This window comes from Molothrus aeneus, chromosome 1 (genome assembly GCF_037042795.1).
Source record: "Molothrus aeneus isolate 106 chromosome 1, BPBGC_Maene_1.0, whole genome shotgun sequence".
NCBI lineage: Eukaryota > Metazoa > Chordata > Aves > Passeriformes > Icteridae > Molothrus > Molothrus aeneus.
The window spans coordinates 16,717,355-16,734,093 of NC_089646.1; the positions used below are offsets into that span (position 1 = coordinate 16,717,355).

General features: G+C 44.0%; 1 protein-coding gene across 1 annotated transcript; it reads left to right on the plus strand.

The window, feature by feature from the left end:
• Nucleotides 1–10,529: 10,529 nt before the first annotated feature.
• Nucleotides 10,530–16,152, plus strand: LOC136563006 (patched domain-containing protein 3-like). The gene is made up of 4 exons (XM_066560180.1): nt 10,530–11,261; nt 11,484–11,605; nt 12,071–12,216; nt 14,181–16,152. The coding sequence occupies exons 1-4, from the start codon at nt 10,530–10,532 to the stop codon at nt 15,779–15,781; spliced, it is 2,601 nt and encodes an 866-aa protein (XP_066416277.1). The 3' UTR covers nt 15,782–16,152.
• Nucleotides 16,153–16,739: the final 587 nt, after the last annotated feature.

Sequence of the window (16,739 nt, forward strand, 5' to 3'; positions counted from 1 at the left end):
CTTCTTAGTTCCATTAGCTACGACAGAAGAAGTTAAAAACCACCTAGCAAAAATAAGTAGATCAGAATCTGACTTTCTATGAGTAAATTCTTTTTTACTAATAATGTAAATTCAAAATTGACACAAGAATTGTTTCCTTTACATTCTTTCCAAATTGTCTATGAGTTCTATGATTCTATGATTTCATATTTTAAGGTAACTGCTAAACTAAAGCTACAAATCCCAATTAAATACTTTTATCACAAAGGTACTTTTAAGCATTTTTCCTAAGTTAGCATTTAAATAGCAAGTTATGGAAAATTAAGGACCTTTCAAGCACAACATAGAACATACCTTTGGCATCTCTAGAACTATCCTGTGATCTATGTAATTCTTACCTTATATCATCCCAGTGGGGTGGAGAAATAAGCTGAGTCTGTGGAAGTCATTTATGTAGGATTCTGTGTGGTTTATTATTGAAATACTTATCCTAAATCAAGGGGAAAATGCAAATGTGATTAATCAGTGACCTGACTGAAATTCAAAACCACTTCCTTGTAGTTGTAAATTTCTTGAATTGGGTAATACTCAGCAAGGACAAGAGTATTATCCATCATCTTCCAGTTAGCAAATAATAAACTGAAGTTATGTTTTAACAAACCACAGATTCATAGAATTGTTTGCTTTGTAAGGGACCTTAAAGATCCTCAACATTCAGCCCCCCTGCCAAGGGCAGTGCATATTACACTGGAATGGGTTGCTCAAAACCTCATACAGCCTGACCTTTATTACTTACAAGGACGGAGTATCCACAAATTCTCTGGGCAACCTGTAAAGAATTTCTTCCTAATACCTAATTTTCACCTATTCTCTTTCAGTTTAAAGCCATTCCTCCTTATCCTATCACCATATGACCTTCTAAAAAGTCCCTCTCCGTCTTTCTTATAGGGGTCTATAGGTACTGGCAGACTGCTATATGATCTTCCTAGGGCCTTCTTTCTACAGGCTGAAAAACCCCAGCTCTCTGAGTCTTTATTCATAGGTGAGGTGCTCCAACCCTCTGATCATCATGAAATAGCCCAGTAAATTTTTATGATCTTCAGAATATGATTTAAAATACTCTGTCTTTAAAGTAACAATTCCATTTTATTTGCTCTTAATATCAATAAATACGAACCCAGTGGATTCTATGCTTTTTTGGGGCACCTTCATCACCAAGAAGACCAGCTGGAGAGGATCAATGGAACATTGTTGTGATCACGGATAGTGATATCTTCTTTATTCTATCTCTATCACTCTCTTTCTTACCCCTCCCTCTTTTCTATTTCTTTCTTTCTCTCTCACATTTACTATCAAATAAAACCCTTTACTACTGACTTTAGCATATGGTCTCATGTTGCATATAGGTAAAACCTTACAAAGGGAAGGCCTTGTAAAATCATGGCTCAGGTGTGTTACTTTGGCTAAGCAGAAAAGGACTGTGGGAAAGTGACACAGCTGAATTAGAGGTAGAAACACAAGTTATGTACCCATTGTTTGTTCACATCGTGGTGTATGGTGGTTAATTGAATTATGTTTGATATGATTAAAAACTATGTAGCTGATGACCAGCTAATTGCTTAAAAAGGCCGGGTTTTTGGAATAAAGGGCTCTCCTTTGCACCTGCCTGGGGACCCTGTGTCACTACAGACCCTCACCTCACAGTCTCATTAGCATCTTAATTGGGCAGAGGCATTGCTAATAATTTTAATAACTGAATCTCAACACCCTCTAAGGCCAAGGGGAAGCCTTACTTTCTCCAGTCTTCTCTCACCTCCCAGTTCTGGGACTCCCGAGGGCCATTCCCAGCAGTAAAGTCTGAGGAAAAGAAGGTTTTCAGAAATTCTGCCTTCTCTGTGTCTTCCATTACCAAAACATCCTTCTAATTCAGCAGCGAGCCAACATTCTCCCCAGTCTCCCTTTTAATGCTGCTGTACTTGTAGAAGCCCTTCTCTTCTAAAGCCCTAACCCACGGCATTCCTCTAAGTAGGTCTTTCAAGAGGCCACAGTTAGCTCTCCAATAGTTTAGGGACTAGTCCTTCCTAATGCTTTGCTTCCTCCATGTAGGATCCTGAGTTCCACCATCTCATGGTTACTACAGCCAAGGCTGCCCCCAAACTTCACATCTTCAACCCATCCCTCGTGGTTTGTTAGTACAAGGTCCAGCAACGTGTCTCAGCTGTGTCCCCTCCCTGCCTCTTGCCCATCCCCAAATGATCCTGAAGAGGAGAGTGAGAAACACAAAGACTTGACTCTCTGCAAGCATTGCTCAGCAATGACCAACCCCAGATGGTCACAAGTCCGCTACAGCCTGACAGTGACATGCACCAGCACAGCACAGAGATCTGCCACAGAGTGTTAGGACTTCTGGACAGAAGCAAGAGGGGTAAGTAAAAGGCTGTGTACAGCTTTGGGAGAAATAGCCAAGGGGAAGGTCTTGGTGCCCCCCTGTTGGTATGTGCAGCTCAGAAGTCACCCTGAGTGGGGTGGGCAAGGGGTCTCAGGCAAGAGATGCAGCAGTTCTGCAAGTCTGACTTTTGGCACTGCTTGTAAACATCAATCTTCTTATGGCTCAGACCTCATCTGATACCAGTATTTTTCTATATAGTACACTGCATAAAAGAAAAGAGCCTGTGGCTTCCCACAGTGACAGAAGTTCAATGGCTATTTTCCCTCCCAGTCTGTAGTGGGGGGGCTGCTTCTGAAGAAAGGCAAGGTTATGGGCATGAGAGAGGCTGGACTGAGGACAAGGACTGCCTCTGCTGTGTTCCAAAACCACTAAAAAAACACTTCATGATGCCTTGGTGATCTGGGTGTGCCCCATGTAAAAACAATCTCTCTTTTGAAGGAAAGATACAAACATTCATAACATTTAGGGGTTATACAGTTAAAGTGGAAAATATATTAAACTTATAACTGCCTATTACCTTACTTACACAGGTTTTATAAGGAAGACATAAATAAAACAGCTCCTGAAAACATATTGACTTATGTTTCCTTATTATATTGGAATATTGAGCTCGTAAACCATTACTGATTGATGATGAAAGCTGTATAAACAGTTCAGAGTCAAATTAAATGGTACTTCTTTACAACTTAGTTCATAAAAAATTAACGTACACAGGATCACAATCTAATTTTTGCCAGATACATACTTATCTGCATAATCTAAAAAAACAGCAACAAAAACCAAAGGAAAATCAAAAATATCCCTTAGAACCTCCAAAACAACAGAGAAGATTCCATTCACAGACAGATATCATATTGCTCCAGGTGACTGCATGAAGAACACAAAACAGACTTGACCCACTGTGTCCCTAAGGGAGAATTACCTCCCTTACCCCTCAGCAGGGCACTCCCCACCAGGGTTATGCTCTCTTGCGTGACAAGAACTATCTCTGAGAGCAATCACAAAAGTGAGAAAGGCAGGTAATTACACATGTTCAGGGAGACTTTGGGATGGGAATGGCAATGTACTGCTGTAAACACATTCTCCACAGAGCTGGCCTGCCTACCTGCCTGCTGAGGTTGTGTTCCATGCCAACCGTCCTCCCAAGTCAGGTAGAATGAGTTTGTTGCTTTTCAGTTTACTGGGTTTAAACTCATCCCATTCACAATAATGCATGAGACAGAAAAGGGATTTGAAATAGTTTCCTGGCAATTTGCCTCTCCCTAAACTCTTGCTTTTTCATCCTGTAACCTTAGAATGATCCAGAAGAATATGAACAAACAAATTTTTGTTTTACTAGTAGAATATCCTTTAGAAGACATTATTCTTCCAAACAGACTCTATGGAAGTGGCAGACAGGCATGTGAACTGTGAGGGGGGAGTCTGCTGCAGATTCAAATAAATCTGCACACAGAAATTGAAGCCTCTTTACCTAGAACTGCTCACCCACTCTAGATGGTGGCTGTGTAAGGATCTACTTACATGAGAGATGAGTGTCTGAGTGTCTTTAACAGTTAATGGAGGTCTGCTCAACAAAGGCAATGGAGCACTGTGGTGGTGCGCTCCCCTCTCTTTTTCAGGCTGCACTGCCATCTGAGAAATGCTCATTAGGCCTCAGCCTTGATGAACAGCACCTGGGCTCAGCTCCTCTTGAGCTTATCAGAAACACTGACTGCTCCTAGGAACTGCTGCTGTCTAATTAGCTCCAGGGCTTGTTCATGATCAGCCTTGGAAACTATTTTCCTTGCCTCCATAGCATCATATCCCTGTGCTCACATTTTCAGAGAAGGTCTGCTGACCTGTAGTGTGGCCAGGTTGGAACGCTGCTATGAACAAAGCCCCACTCTTGCAGCCCTATAAACAGTGGTCCAAAATGAGTCCTTTGAGCTGCAGTGGGCAGTGACCAGTGGCCTCCATCTGAGTGGGGCCTCTCAGAGCCTGCAAACTCTGAGCTCTGCTGTACTTGGAGGATCACTGAATGACTTTAATGAACCCTGGGCCAAAAGCCCCACTCCTCAAGGTCCAACCCTTCGTACATTGAGGAGGTGCAAAAGCGTCCAAAGTGGGGATTTTTCACAGGTACCTGGCACTGACCTTTATGTCTGTGGGCATACACATGTACACACATGCTATAACAAATCTGGGAGAAATGCTGCTCTCTTAGATGTTTAAGTACCTTAGATATCTAAGTAAGTTAGGCCTGCAAGTAAATTTAAGGTATAAGCTACATTTAATGCTGTTTCACGTTATTCCCTGCTAAATTGTTACAGTTAAGTTATAAGTTAAGAACTTATAAGTTAAGTTAAGTATAAGTTAACTTATAAGTTAAGTTTGACTGCTGTTAAGCTTTTAGGTTGTATTTCTTTCTATCATTGCTCTTTCTATCCTTTGCCATACACACATAAGCACATACATATACACATATTTCTCACTTCACTTCTGTTTTGATTGACTGTATTTTGTTGGTTTTTTTTTTTCCTCAGTGTGCCTTAACTGTCTTGTAAGTAGTAGAGTGAGCCTTGAACAATGAACTTTGTTGTGCTGTTGCTTATTAATAAATCTGGCTTTTACTGATACTCTTGCCAGTGGTTTTTCAAGTGATCTCAAACTCTCATTTGGAACAAGCAGTGTAGTGAGCTGGATGATGGACCAATGCAGGTGGACGCTGCAGTCCCACTCCAAGTGGACACGAAGAGTGTTTGAGGAATGTCCTGGGAAAGGAAGGAAGGAAAGCCACTCTTAGAGGATAATTGTTACCCAAGATAGGTAAATGGAAAGGAAGGTCCCTGGCATTACATTTGTGTTTTACAATTAGTAATCTGAGAGCATTGCTAACGGAACAGGAGTGATTTCCCTGGACCATATTCCAGGTTACTAGCAAGGATAAAGTAAAGGGTGAAGAAAAGTGAAGGTACCAGGGAAAGACCAAGGTAGGATCAGGATGAACTCTGGTTCATTTTTGCGAAGTAATATTGACTGTGGCTGTCAAAACTCAGGGATCAGAAAGATCTTTTTCTAAGGACATGGAATCTCCATCTGACATGTCAGCATTCTAGGAAAAGCAGAAATTCCTTAGAAGGTTCTGCTATACTGTATGTAAAGCAAGTTACCCAGGTAGCGACACCTCTGCAAACATTCTAGCTCACAAAAAAGGACACTCTGATAAAAATATACAGGCACAGATAGAGCCAGACACGCAGACTTCCATGTTTGCACCAGCAACCAAAGAAGATATTACCCTGACATGTACACCCATAATAAGTCAACATATGCCAGGAAAGACTGGATTAACTTGACATGGAGATAACTTCTCTAATATCCTGTTGGCACAGAAACTCTGTGGAGCAGATCAATGTTACCTAAGTTGTATGTTTGCCAGAAAATTTCCCTGACAAGGAAGTATAAAATTTGCTTCCAGTAAATGAAATGGGCAGGAATTTGAAAGCTCATCCCCTCCTCAGATAACAGGATACTCACATTAGCCCCTGAGATATCTTTATTGTGTCTGTGTCAGGGACTGAAGATGTGTCTAAAGCCTGCCATATTTGGTGCACTGCTGTGCACGTCGACAAGATAACATAGAAGAACTGTTTATTTTTATCTAGTAGGACTCTAACCTTCAGAAATTAAACTATGTATTGGACACCTGGTGCAATTCATCCTGTGAAAGGGAAATAATACACAATAAAGCCATTCTTGGCATGGAAGTGTTATCACAGGCAGTTATGACCTCATCTCATGTGCTGGCCCCACGTGAGATGATGTTGAAAATGGCTACTCCTGAGGAGGAGATGCAAAATGTGGTCCTGGGGTGGAAGGGAGAGGATGACATGATGCACACCATTGTCATCTAGGGGATGCCCTGAAAGTGTGCTGCCTTCCAAGCCCTCCCTCTCAGAAGCCATGCTCCAGCTCCTTCTGCGGCTCAGTGGCTTTTCCAGAATCCAGGGGTTGGTATGTATTAATTGCTAACATGGCTAACAAAATTAATTTCCTTTGCAATTCTGAGTGTGTTATGAGCTTTTTGTGCATGGGCATCCTCCCAAACCTGTAACAGCGTCTCTGAGCTCTAATAAATCAAAGTTCAGTTCATGTTCAGTATCAGTATTCTCTGACTTAGATGTTCAAAATAATACAGTAGTGTTTAAAATAAAAGCCACTAAAAAATTTCAAGTAGACATTGCCTGATCAAAGCAGGAGTAAAAGAGAGGCACTGTAGTTTTACTCTGTGGTTTTTCTCCATAAATATTGTGCTTACAGTTCCTGAAGATCTCTGAGACCTGACTGACCATTTTATGAACATATATGCAAACATATATGCAAATAAAAGCAGACTACAAAGATAACATACTCCCTAGTAAAAACAACTGGTCAAAGAGGCAAAAAATTTGCAGTTCTCATGGAAGTAAGTTGGGAAATCATTCATGTACATTAAAGAAAGTGAAATGTTATAGACCCTTTATAAGCATGTACAAGTACAAAAGTTGATTAGGTTCTTTGGTAGTGTCTAGTGTCAGATTACATCATATCATCACCTTCCAGGGTTTTGTGCAGTCTTCTTGGGAAATCTCATGATTATGAAATCATTGTGGAATCAGGAAATTTTCTTTAACTCAGCTTGGAAAGAAATATTCCTCAGAATTAAAGTAATAAAATATGGCATCATACCTTGACTTTCTGGTATCCTACACTGATAAGCTGAAATTCTGTTCATCATGATAATGTTCAATTGAAACTGACAGTTTCCATCCACAGTATCACCCAGAGAGTTAAAACACTTAGGCACCTTCACTCTTCCCAAAAACAAAAATGAAAAATCAAATTAATGCAATTTCATCATGCAGCAGAGGAGCCACTCATCCTGCCAGCACCCAGCACACAGCAACTTCACAGCGTCACTGTGTGCTCCCAAAGCAAAGGAAAAGCAGCTCCTCAACACGAATAAACATCTGTTAGTTCTGGGTCCTGGTCCCAGAAGAACTTCTGGGGTTTCTTTGCAATCTTATATTCCAGAGCCACCCTAGAGGAAACCAGGAATTCACCTCCCATTCTGCTGCCCCATCACCCAGCCACCCCCATCATTCCTTTGTGGGCATTTTCCTGAAGGCCAAGGAAAATGTGATCCTTTCTGGCATGCTGGCTGGTGAACATCTCTCACTGGCAGCCCCCAGTTTGACAGTGAAATGGCTCCCTTTGGACACAGGGCTTTGAGGGATATTAGAAATTAATTGATTGTATTGCTGAGTCCCCACAAACCTTGCAAAGATGTGAGTACAATCTGCTTAAATGTGAGGCACCAGTTATCCATCTCAGCCATCTTCTAGGCATGTCAGATATAGATAGATAGATAGATAGATAGATAGATAGATAGATAGATAGATAGATAGATAGATAATCAGCTTTCCTTTTCACCATTTCTTTAGCATTGGGAAACACAAAGAAATTTTGCTGCCAGTATCTACCTGTGGGGCAATACATCTAAACAGCAATTCACTGTGATTTCACTTTGAAAATTTCAGCAAATGCAACACAACAATCAGGAGAGCTTGTGCCTTCATCCAAAAAATACCAGAAAGCTGGCTGGTGGAAGTCCTGTAATCAGCTCCTAGCTCTGCCCCAAGAAGCATTTCAGATTTTATCCTATTAGAAATTAATACCAGAGCATGAATAGGCAGGGAACAAGGACAAGAATCCAGGTTCTGGGAGAAGACTGGCATATACTTCTTTCTTCAAGTACATTCTGAATTGAGAGTTGGTGGAGCAATCTTTCCACACCATAGGTGAGATTCCCAAGTCTTAGAGCTAAACTAAGGGCACCACCTGAGCCCAGTGTACTGGGTACCCTGACTGGATAGCTCCTGCCACTAGGCCAGTTCCTGCCTCTTGACCATTACCAGAGTTTGTCCCAAACTCCTGAGAAGCCAGAAAGAAACTGGCTACAACAAGTGGTTAAATTTTATTTTCTGCCTTGTTGAGCTTAAAAACATCACTAACAATTCATGGCTGTTTCTTACAGCTAGACACCATCTCTTCATGTCTGCTTCAATGTGAGTGAATCCTCCACAACATGGTCTAAGGCCAGATTTTCCTAGAAATCTTCTTGGTGTCTGACTATGGATAGGTGTGTCTTTGTGATTTATTCCCACCCAGATGTCTATTCTTCCTAGTTATCTCTATGTAAGAAAGGCTATATTTTTTAGCTAGGTAACTCTTTAATTAACACTAAGACCTAAATGTCTACATGACAGCAAGTAGCTACCCCTTTTTCTGTTGACAAATTCCTTCTATGTAAACAGCTCTTACTCTATCATAGTGTCAATCCATTCAAGGAAATTGAGAACTGAACATGGGAGAAGCTATCACTGGAGTCATGCTAATTAACACTTAGATTTCAACAAGTTAGGAGCTACAGGAAATAGCTTCAAAGTGTCTGTCTCCCAGAGAGAAATTCAGAGCTGACATACCTGTCTCAGAACACCTGTGCATGGAAAAAGAAATCACCAGGATCCAACCTGCCCTGAGTGCAGCAGGAGATATATAACCTTGCTCAGAACCTGGCTGGCTCTTCTATACTCACAGGTGCCAAGCCTATCTTCTCTAGATGGGAGAGAAGAAATACCTACAACTTTTCTACAAGTACTGGTAGGAGAGTAGAGAAGAGAGTTGCTTCTTTCAAAGGCAAGGAGAAGAAGTGCATGCCTGTTAGGTATTAGCTAATTATCTGGACCCCTGATATGACACACTTCCATATCTGAGCTTAATGTTCTTCTCAGCCAGAAGTCACTCAAATCACTGTCACCAGTGTCAAGAACACCAGGCTGCAGGGTAGGTTTTGGACTTGGAAAGATCCTTTCTATGATTGCTACTGCATAAAGCTGTGGCATATCACACTAGTGATATTCTTGTGACTTGCCAACTGGAATAGCTAACCCTTGTTTCAAAGTCTGTTATTTCTTCTGCTGTCGCTCCCCTGTTTTGTAAACCTGTACACTGAATGAGCAAATGTTGTTACAATCAAACACTGCAAGATGCATATAGCCAGCCACTGTCTGTGTTTTGCTCCCAGATAGGAGAATAATCTTTAGTGGCAAAGTGACAGCAGCAGCAGATTTGGATAAAAGAAACAGAAGTCTAGCTGATCACTGGTACCAAGTGGGAGATGCTTTGCAGGCTCCTCTGGTACCATGGGCTGGCTGAGGCTGTCCTGCAGGCACAGACTGGTGCGAGGGCCAAGCTGGGCATACAGCACAGGCTCACTGCCTTGTGATCGTCTTAATTCCTCAAAAGGCAGTGATCTCCTGCTTAGGATCACCACACCTCACCTCTCACCTTTTAATTCTGCTCTCTTCTTCTTACAACATGGAAGCTAGTTCTGTTCTTAATATTGTAACACTGGCTTTATTGATTCTGTTAGATATTGTGGAAATCCCTTCCCTCAGCTTGTTCTCCGTTCATATACACAAGGATCACATTAAACCCTGTCTACTACAGGGAGCTCAAGGCACTAGATACCAAGAGGCAGCCCCAAATTTACATGAAATCTCTGCTGTCCACGACATGTGAGCTTTCATGAGACAACTGTGCATGACACAGTCTTTATTCCAGGTGCTCTTTCCTCCTGCTGTAACTGATTCCTCCCCATCTCCTGTACCCTCCTCCTTGTAACAGGCCCAGCACTCATATGACTCCCCAGTGAATTTGTTCAGCTCACTATACACAGAAAAAGTCCCTTTTTTGCGGGCTACGGTAAACGAGGGCCAAGGAAACGGGAGCACACGGCACAGGGGCAAGACGCGGGGGAGCGCAGAAGGAGGAGCCGGGTCTGCCCGTCCCGGGGAGCCCGTGAATCACGGCGAGGGAGGGCCCCGGCCGCGCCCACCTTCGAAAGCTCCGCGTTACTGCCACGGCCCCAACGGGCAGAGGGCGGCTCTGAGCTCCTCTCCCTCTTTCTCTCCCCTCTCTCTCCGCTGCTCCGCCGCCTGCACAGACCGCACCGTCGGGCCCCGGCGTGGGACGCGCCCGCGGCGAGGAGCTGCGGCCGGCAGCCCGTGCCCGCCTGGCCATGGCGGGGCCGCGGGACCCCGCGGAGCGCTGCTCCTGCCGCAACACCAACTGCGTGGAGCGGCCGCTGCGCCGGCTCTTCGAAGGGCTGGCGGGCGGCGTGGCCGCTTGCCCCTGGCCCTTCGTGCTGGTGCCGCTGCTGCTGTCGGGCGGGCTGGGCGCCGGCTTCGTCTTCCTACCGCAGCGGCAGGCGAACGACATCGAGGGGCAGTTCACGCCCACGTGGGGCCCCGCCAAGACCGAGCGCGACTTCGTGCGGCGGCACTTCCCCACCAACGACTCGGAGCGCTTCTCCGCCGCGCGGCTGCCCACCGAGGGCGCCTACGCCGCCCTCATCGCCGTGGCGACGAACGGGACCTCGGTCCTGGACGCGGCGCCGTGGGCAGAGGTGCTGCGGCTGAACGCGACCGTGCACGACGCCGAGTACGAGCGGCTCTGCGCCCGCACCGCCGGCCGCTGTGCCAGCCCCAACGAGCTGCTGTCGCGGCGGGGCGATGCGGGTCCGCCCGAGCCGGGGAGCCTCCGCTTCCCCGTCAACGACAGCGTCTTCCTGGGGACCGCGCTGGGCGGCGTGGACACGGACGGCGGGCGGGTGCTCAGGGCGCGGGCCCTGAAGCTGCTGTATTACCTGCGGGAGGACGGCCCCGAGGCGCAGGACAGCCGGCAGTGGCTGGAGAGCTTCGTGCAGAACATCTCATCCAAAGTGGCGGAGTTGCGCCTCGGCTCCATTCAGGTAACGCAGGGGCCGGCTACGGCCGTGCGGAGCCGCCGAGCCCGAAACGTCCGGGCAGCCCCGGCGCGGAATGGAAAGGGACGGTGGCGGAAGAAGGCGAACGGGTTGCGAGGGCCACGGCAATGCTCCTCTGCTAACGTGATGTTTGGCCTTACCTGTGCGTTTGTACATAGAACAAGAAGAGGGAAAGTGCTTTATCGTTTCTTGTTGTTTTAACGGCAGGTGACTTATTTTACCTCGCTGTCCAGACAACAGGAGTTTGAAGGAAATACCAAAAGTGTGATCCCGCTCTTCTCCATAACATATTTCCTGACAATAACCTTTGCAATCGTCTCTTGCCTAAGGTAAAAGGTCTCTAAGCTACGGCTCAATGAGTCGTGATCTCTGCTCTTCTTTACCTTCCTCCAGCTGGCTTCTGCTCTTGCCAAGTGAAGGCGTTCTTGAAACTGCAGGCTTCAAGTGACATTTAATAATATAAGATTTAACAATATTTAACAATATAACAATGACATTTAATAATAATATATTTAATAGTAGGCAAAAGGTATTTATTTGCTTTTTCTTGTCTATCTGTGAATATTTCCTAACTGCTTAGATGGGGATTACAGTAAATACCAGATAAATACCTGAACAAGTATTCTGTGTGGACATGACCAACTTGAATGCTCACCCCCTAGAGAAATTAAACTTGTCCACTACTGACACTCTAGGATCTCTCAAAGCATCATTCATCAGGTGTTCTATTCAGACAGGGTATTGTCTGGGAAATATATGAAACATAACTAAGATATTCCTTGAAATAATTTCAGACTGAGCTGTATAAGAAATAATATCTGGCTTGCAAGCTGTGGAGTGCTTTCTTCTGGCTTAGCTGTATTAAGCAGCTTTGGATTGATGCTCTTCTGTGGAGTGCCATTTGTGGTCACTGTAGCAAATGCACCATTCCTCATTCTGGGTAAGTAGAAAAAGTGAGTTGTATTCAGATACAAAGACCAGAGTGAAGTTAAAGCAACCTAATGGTGTCAGTCTTTTATGATGTGAATGTCAGAGAATACAACAGTTTCTCCTGAAGTGAGTGTAGGAGATACCCAGAGGTGTGTAGGAGATACCCCAGAGCACCTACAGAGGTGGGCAAGCCCCTCAGCTCAGCTGCGTGTGCCACAGTGGGACTGGAGATGGGTTCTGGTGCAAGGGCAGCTTTCCCCAGAAGACAAGGCCTGATCTAGATCCACTGCTACAGCAGGCAAACTGTAAATGGGAGAGTGGTAAGGTTAGCACTTCTGGAGTTGTTCTAGTGTCCCTGGAAGTGTAGCCAGGATGATTAATCCTCTGCAGTATAACATCTATGAACCAGTCTCAGTTGGCTGCACAACTGAAGGGATGCACCATTTGTGCAAGCAGCTCCCCCCAAAAACCCAAGGAAGTTGGTATCATTGCATCCTTGTTACACAGACTGCTTAACAGCCAGTGCTGAACTTTCCAAGTACTGAAAGTGTTGCTGCAATTAGATAATGTTTCCAACCACATAATGTTGCTGCAAACAAATTACTGCTTTTAAAATCCTTACCGGTCTCCTGTATCATACATTCATCTGATGTTTTTTTGGGCTTGGTCTCATGCTGAGGGAAACACATGGAGTTCCCAGGTTGACGGAGGCTGTGCATCATCCTAAGATGTCCAATGCAAATGCTCCTTTGGGCAGGCATTGTTTCTTTGTTTCCTGTTTAATTCTAATGCATTTTTTCATCTACTTTTGCTTGCTCATCAATTGCAGTGGCTCTGATTATCAAAAAGTCCCTTTTGTATACCTGGGAAAGGGGTTAAGTCAGTCTCTTCAGATCTTCAGATATAACACGCAGACTTTTGTCTTCCTTGCGTTAAAGCAAACAAATTCTCAGTACATCAGAGGATTTGCTTTGAGGGCTGCTTGCTTTCTGAAGCAGTCTGGCTCCCTGCCACCCAGTAGTACCTTTTGATGTGCTCCTTAATTCATCATTGCATGTTTACTGGCAATTGCCTGTTCAGGTAGCAGGTAATGATTTCATCTCTTCTTCTGTGCTTGGCTAAATCTCACTCTGCTATTTGCACTGTGTGATTAATTTTCAGTGAATAGAAGAGCCCTTGACAACATGGCAAAATATTGAAAGGTGTGAGATAATAATCTTGAGAGTTAGCAGAGGTGAGAGAAGCCCATTGGCTCTTCATTTTTGAACTTCAGCTCACTTACTCTGGCATCTTAGCAAAAACTCAAACCCAGGATCCAGTCTTCCTGGCAGGTTATCCCAGGGACCTGTCAGGTAATATGTGTGAGCACATCAGTATAGAGGTGAACAAAAATGAGTAATAAATTGTGAAAAAGTGCTGGAAAATAAACTGGAGAGAAGTGGAGGGCAAAGAGCATAAAAAAAGTAAGCCACTGGAAAACTGGAATCATTCTTCTCCCAGGTGGTAGCAACTGCTCTTCCTGCCTTCTGAAGGCAGAACAAGACATTATTGCTCTAAGTTGCTGCAGTGCTGAAGAAGAGATTCCAGAGATAATGGGGGATGCTTCCAGTGGTAAGAATAGTTGAGGATCAGAATATGTGATGCTTTGAAATCTGACATCTGCATCATGGACATCAGCTACAAGACACTTGTCAGAGATGCAGTAGGTGTGCTCAGTCCTTCAGCAGAGTCGCTGAGGGATCAACAGCCCATCAGGTCACCAGGAGGTGCTGAAAGGTAATACATTCAGCTGCACACAAAGGATCTGTTTTCCAGATTCTCTTGTAACTTGCATCAGTGCTTGAGCAGTGTTAGTTGCCCAACTTTCTTCTCCAGACTTTATGCAGAATGAAATGTGATTAATGTTGTAGTTTTGTTGGGTGTTGGTGGAAGCTGCCATTTGCAGCGCAGCATTAACAGTCTCTCCTCTTGCAGGGGTTGGCGTTGATGACATGTTCATCATGATTGCTTCCTGGGAGCAAAGTTCAAGGAAAAACGAGAAATCCAGTGTTAAATCTCTGCTGGCTGAGACTTATGCAGAGGCAGCACTTTCTGTGACCATCACCACTCTGACGGATGTTTTGGCCTTCTTCATTGGCACCTGGACTGCTTTTCCATCCGTGAGGTCTTTCTGCCTCTATACAGGGACAGCTTTTGTCTTCTGCTATGTATATACCATGACCTTCTTTGGGGCAGTTCTGGTATTAAATCACAAAAGGGAGCAAGGGAACCGACACTGGCTGACTTGTATGCGTGTGGATGTAGGTAAAGATCAGGCTGAGAACTCCTGCTTGTACAATGCTTGCTGTATCGGCAGCTGTTCTGGGCAGCCATCTCAGCCAGAAGGTGAGCATCCAATGAGCTTATTCTTTAAAAAGTATTACGGCCCTTTTGTTACAAATAAATGGATCAAGGTGCTCATGGTGTTGCTCTACGGAGCATATTTGGGTGGCAGCATTTATGGGTGTACTCAGGTCAGGGAAGGCATCGATCTCCGAAATCTGGCAAATGATGCCTCCTACGTTATTCCATACTATGATGATGATGACAAATACTTCTCCACATATGGGCCCAGGGTCATGGTTGTCATTACTGAGAGTGTAGATTATTGGAATGAGTCGGTGCGTCTTGGCATTGAGAGCTGTGCACAGAATTTAGAGAACATTTCCTATGTAGATAAGAACCTCTCAGAGTCATGGCTGAGAGTATACACAGAACTTGACAAAAGGGGTGTGATAAATATAAACAGTAAGACTGACTTCTTAAATAACTTAATTGTACTATTTGGAGTTCATCACAGTTTTGAGTGGGACATAAACAAGACTCAGGATGAAATAGAGGCTTCACGCTTCTTCATCCAGACAGTGAATGTGACATCAGCCGTGGATGAGAAGAATCTCCTCAATGAGTTAAGAGAGGCAGCCAAGCAGTGCAGCATTCCACTGAAGGTGTATCACCCAGCCTTCATCTACTACGACCAGTACCTGGTAATAGTGCAGAACACTGTTCAGAATGTTGTGGTTGCTGCCGGGGCCATGCTCGTTGTCTCCCTCCTGCTCATTCCCAACCCGTTGTGCTGCTTGTGGGTGACCTTTGCTATAGCCTCTGTTATAGTTGGTGTTGCTGGTTTCATGACGTTCTGGAACGTCAACCTCGATTCCATATCCATGATCAACCTGGTCATTTGCATTGGGTTTTCAGTAGATTTTTCTGCTCACATTTCCTATGCCTTTGTTACCAGTGGAGAGTCATCGGCCAATAAAAGGGCAATTGAAGCTCTGTCCGTGCTGGGTTACCCAGTTCTACAAGGTGCGGTTTCTACAATACTGGGCGTAGTTGTTCTGGCTGCAGCGAGCACCTACATCTTTAGGACGTTCTTCAAGATCATGTTCCTTGTTATTTTGTTTGGGGCTCTTCATGGTCTTGTTTTTATTCCAGTGTTTTTAACATTTTTTGGAAACTTTGTCAGTTCACCTCACAGTACCATGTCTAAAAGGTTAGAGCATAGATTTAGAAATGATAAAGACTGTCCATGAATTATTTAAATATAAGATTTTATATATTTACTATGTGGAAGCTCAAATGCAGTGACTGTCAGGAAATATAAGACATAAAAAGTAGAAGAATAAATACATGAGATCAACAAAAGCTTCAGAAAAGCCAGGTAAGAAAAATAGCAACAAACCGCACAGAATGGATTTGCAGTTTTTACCTTTGTGTATGTTCAGTTACCACCTTAGTATTGCTAATTATCTGTCGCCATAGGACACGAAATAAAACGACGCGGACATGAAGCTTTCCAAGGTAAAAAAGAGCACTTTAATTTCTGACTCCAACATTTATAGATTTCCAAAAGAGACAGTGGATTGGAGGGTGACACTGCCACCTTTCCAATGACACTGGACAAACCAACAGTCCATCAAATTTCTCCTCCTCCATAAAAGAATGCAAAACAATAAGTTATTTACGTAAAGTGCGTGAGTAAGTTGGTTACAAGAATGTAAACATCAGAAGGCTTAGAAAAACTTGAAACAGGGTGACAATTATCATTTTTTGTGTGACTTTTTAACTGAATGTATTAAAATTATTGCAAACACTGACCACTTCATCAGGTGAATGGAATATGTTACATTTTTGCAGGACACAGTCATAGCAGGAAAGAGTAACTCTCATTGGACTGGATTTCCTCCTTGTTTGCCTTGATGCTGTAACTCATCCCAGCACTGAGCTGGAAGACAATTTTTTGCCCAAGAGGCTCAAATCTTGCTGGTTTACAGCAAAATTATAAGAAGTCAGAACTGTCTCAGACTGCAGTAATTCATAAGCCTTCAGGAGACAAAATGTGCTTAGGTTTCTCGTGCAGCACGAAAAACCCTTGGGGAAGACTCATCCCAAGCTGACTCCCATTTTCTATTCAAAGCCTTTTCTTGGTGTCCATTTTTCTAGCTAAGGCTGAACATCCGGTACCCTTAAGAAGTTTGTCTGTAGCTTCTG

Coding starts and splice junctions, on each gene's coding strand:
- LOC136563006 (XM_066560180.1), top strand. CDS start 10,530: ATGGCGGGGCCGCGGGACCCCGCGGAGCGCTGCTCCTGCCGCAACACC. Junction 11,262..11,483: donor TGCGCCTCGGCTCCATTCAG/GTAACGCAGGGG, acceptor TTTTAACGGCAG/GTGACTTATTTTACCTCGCT. Junction 11,606..12,070: donor GCAATCGTCTCTTGCCTAAG/GTAAAAGGTCTC, acceptor AAATAATTTCAG/ACTGAGCTGTATAAGAAATA.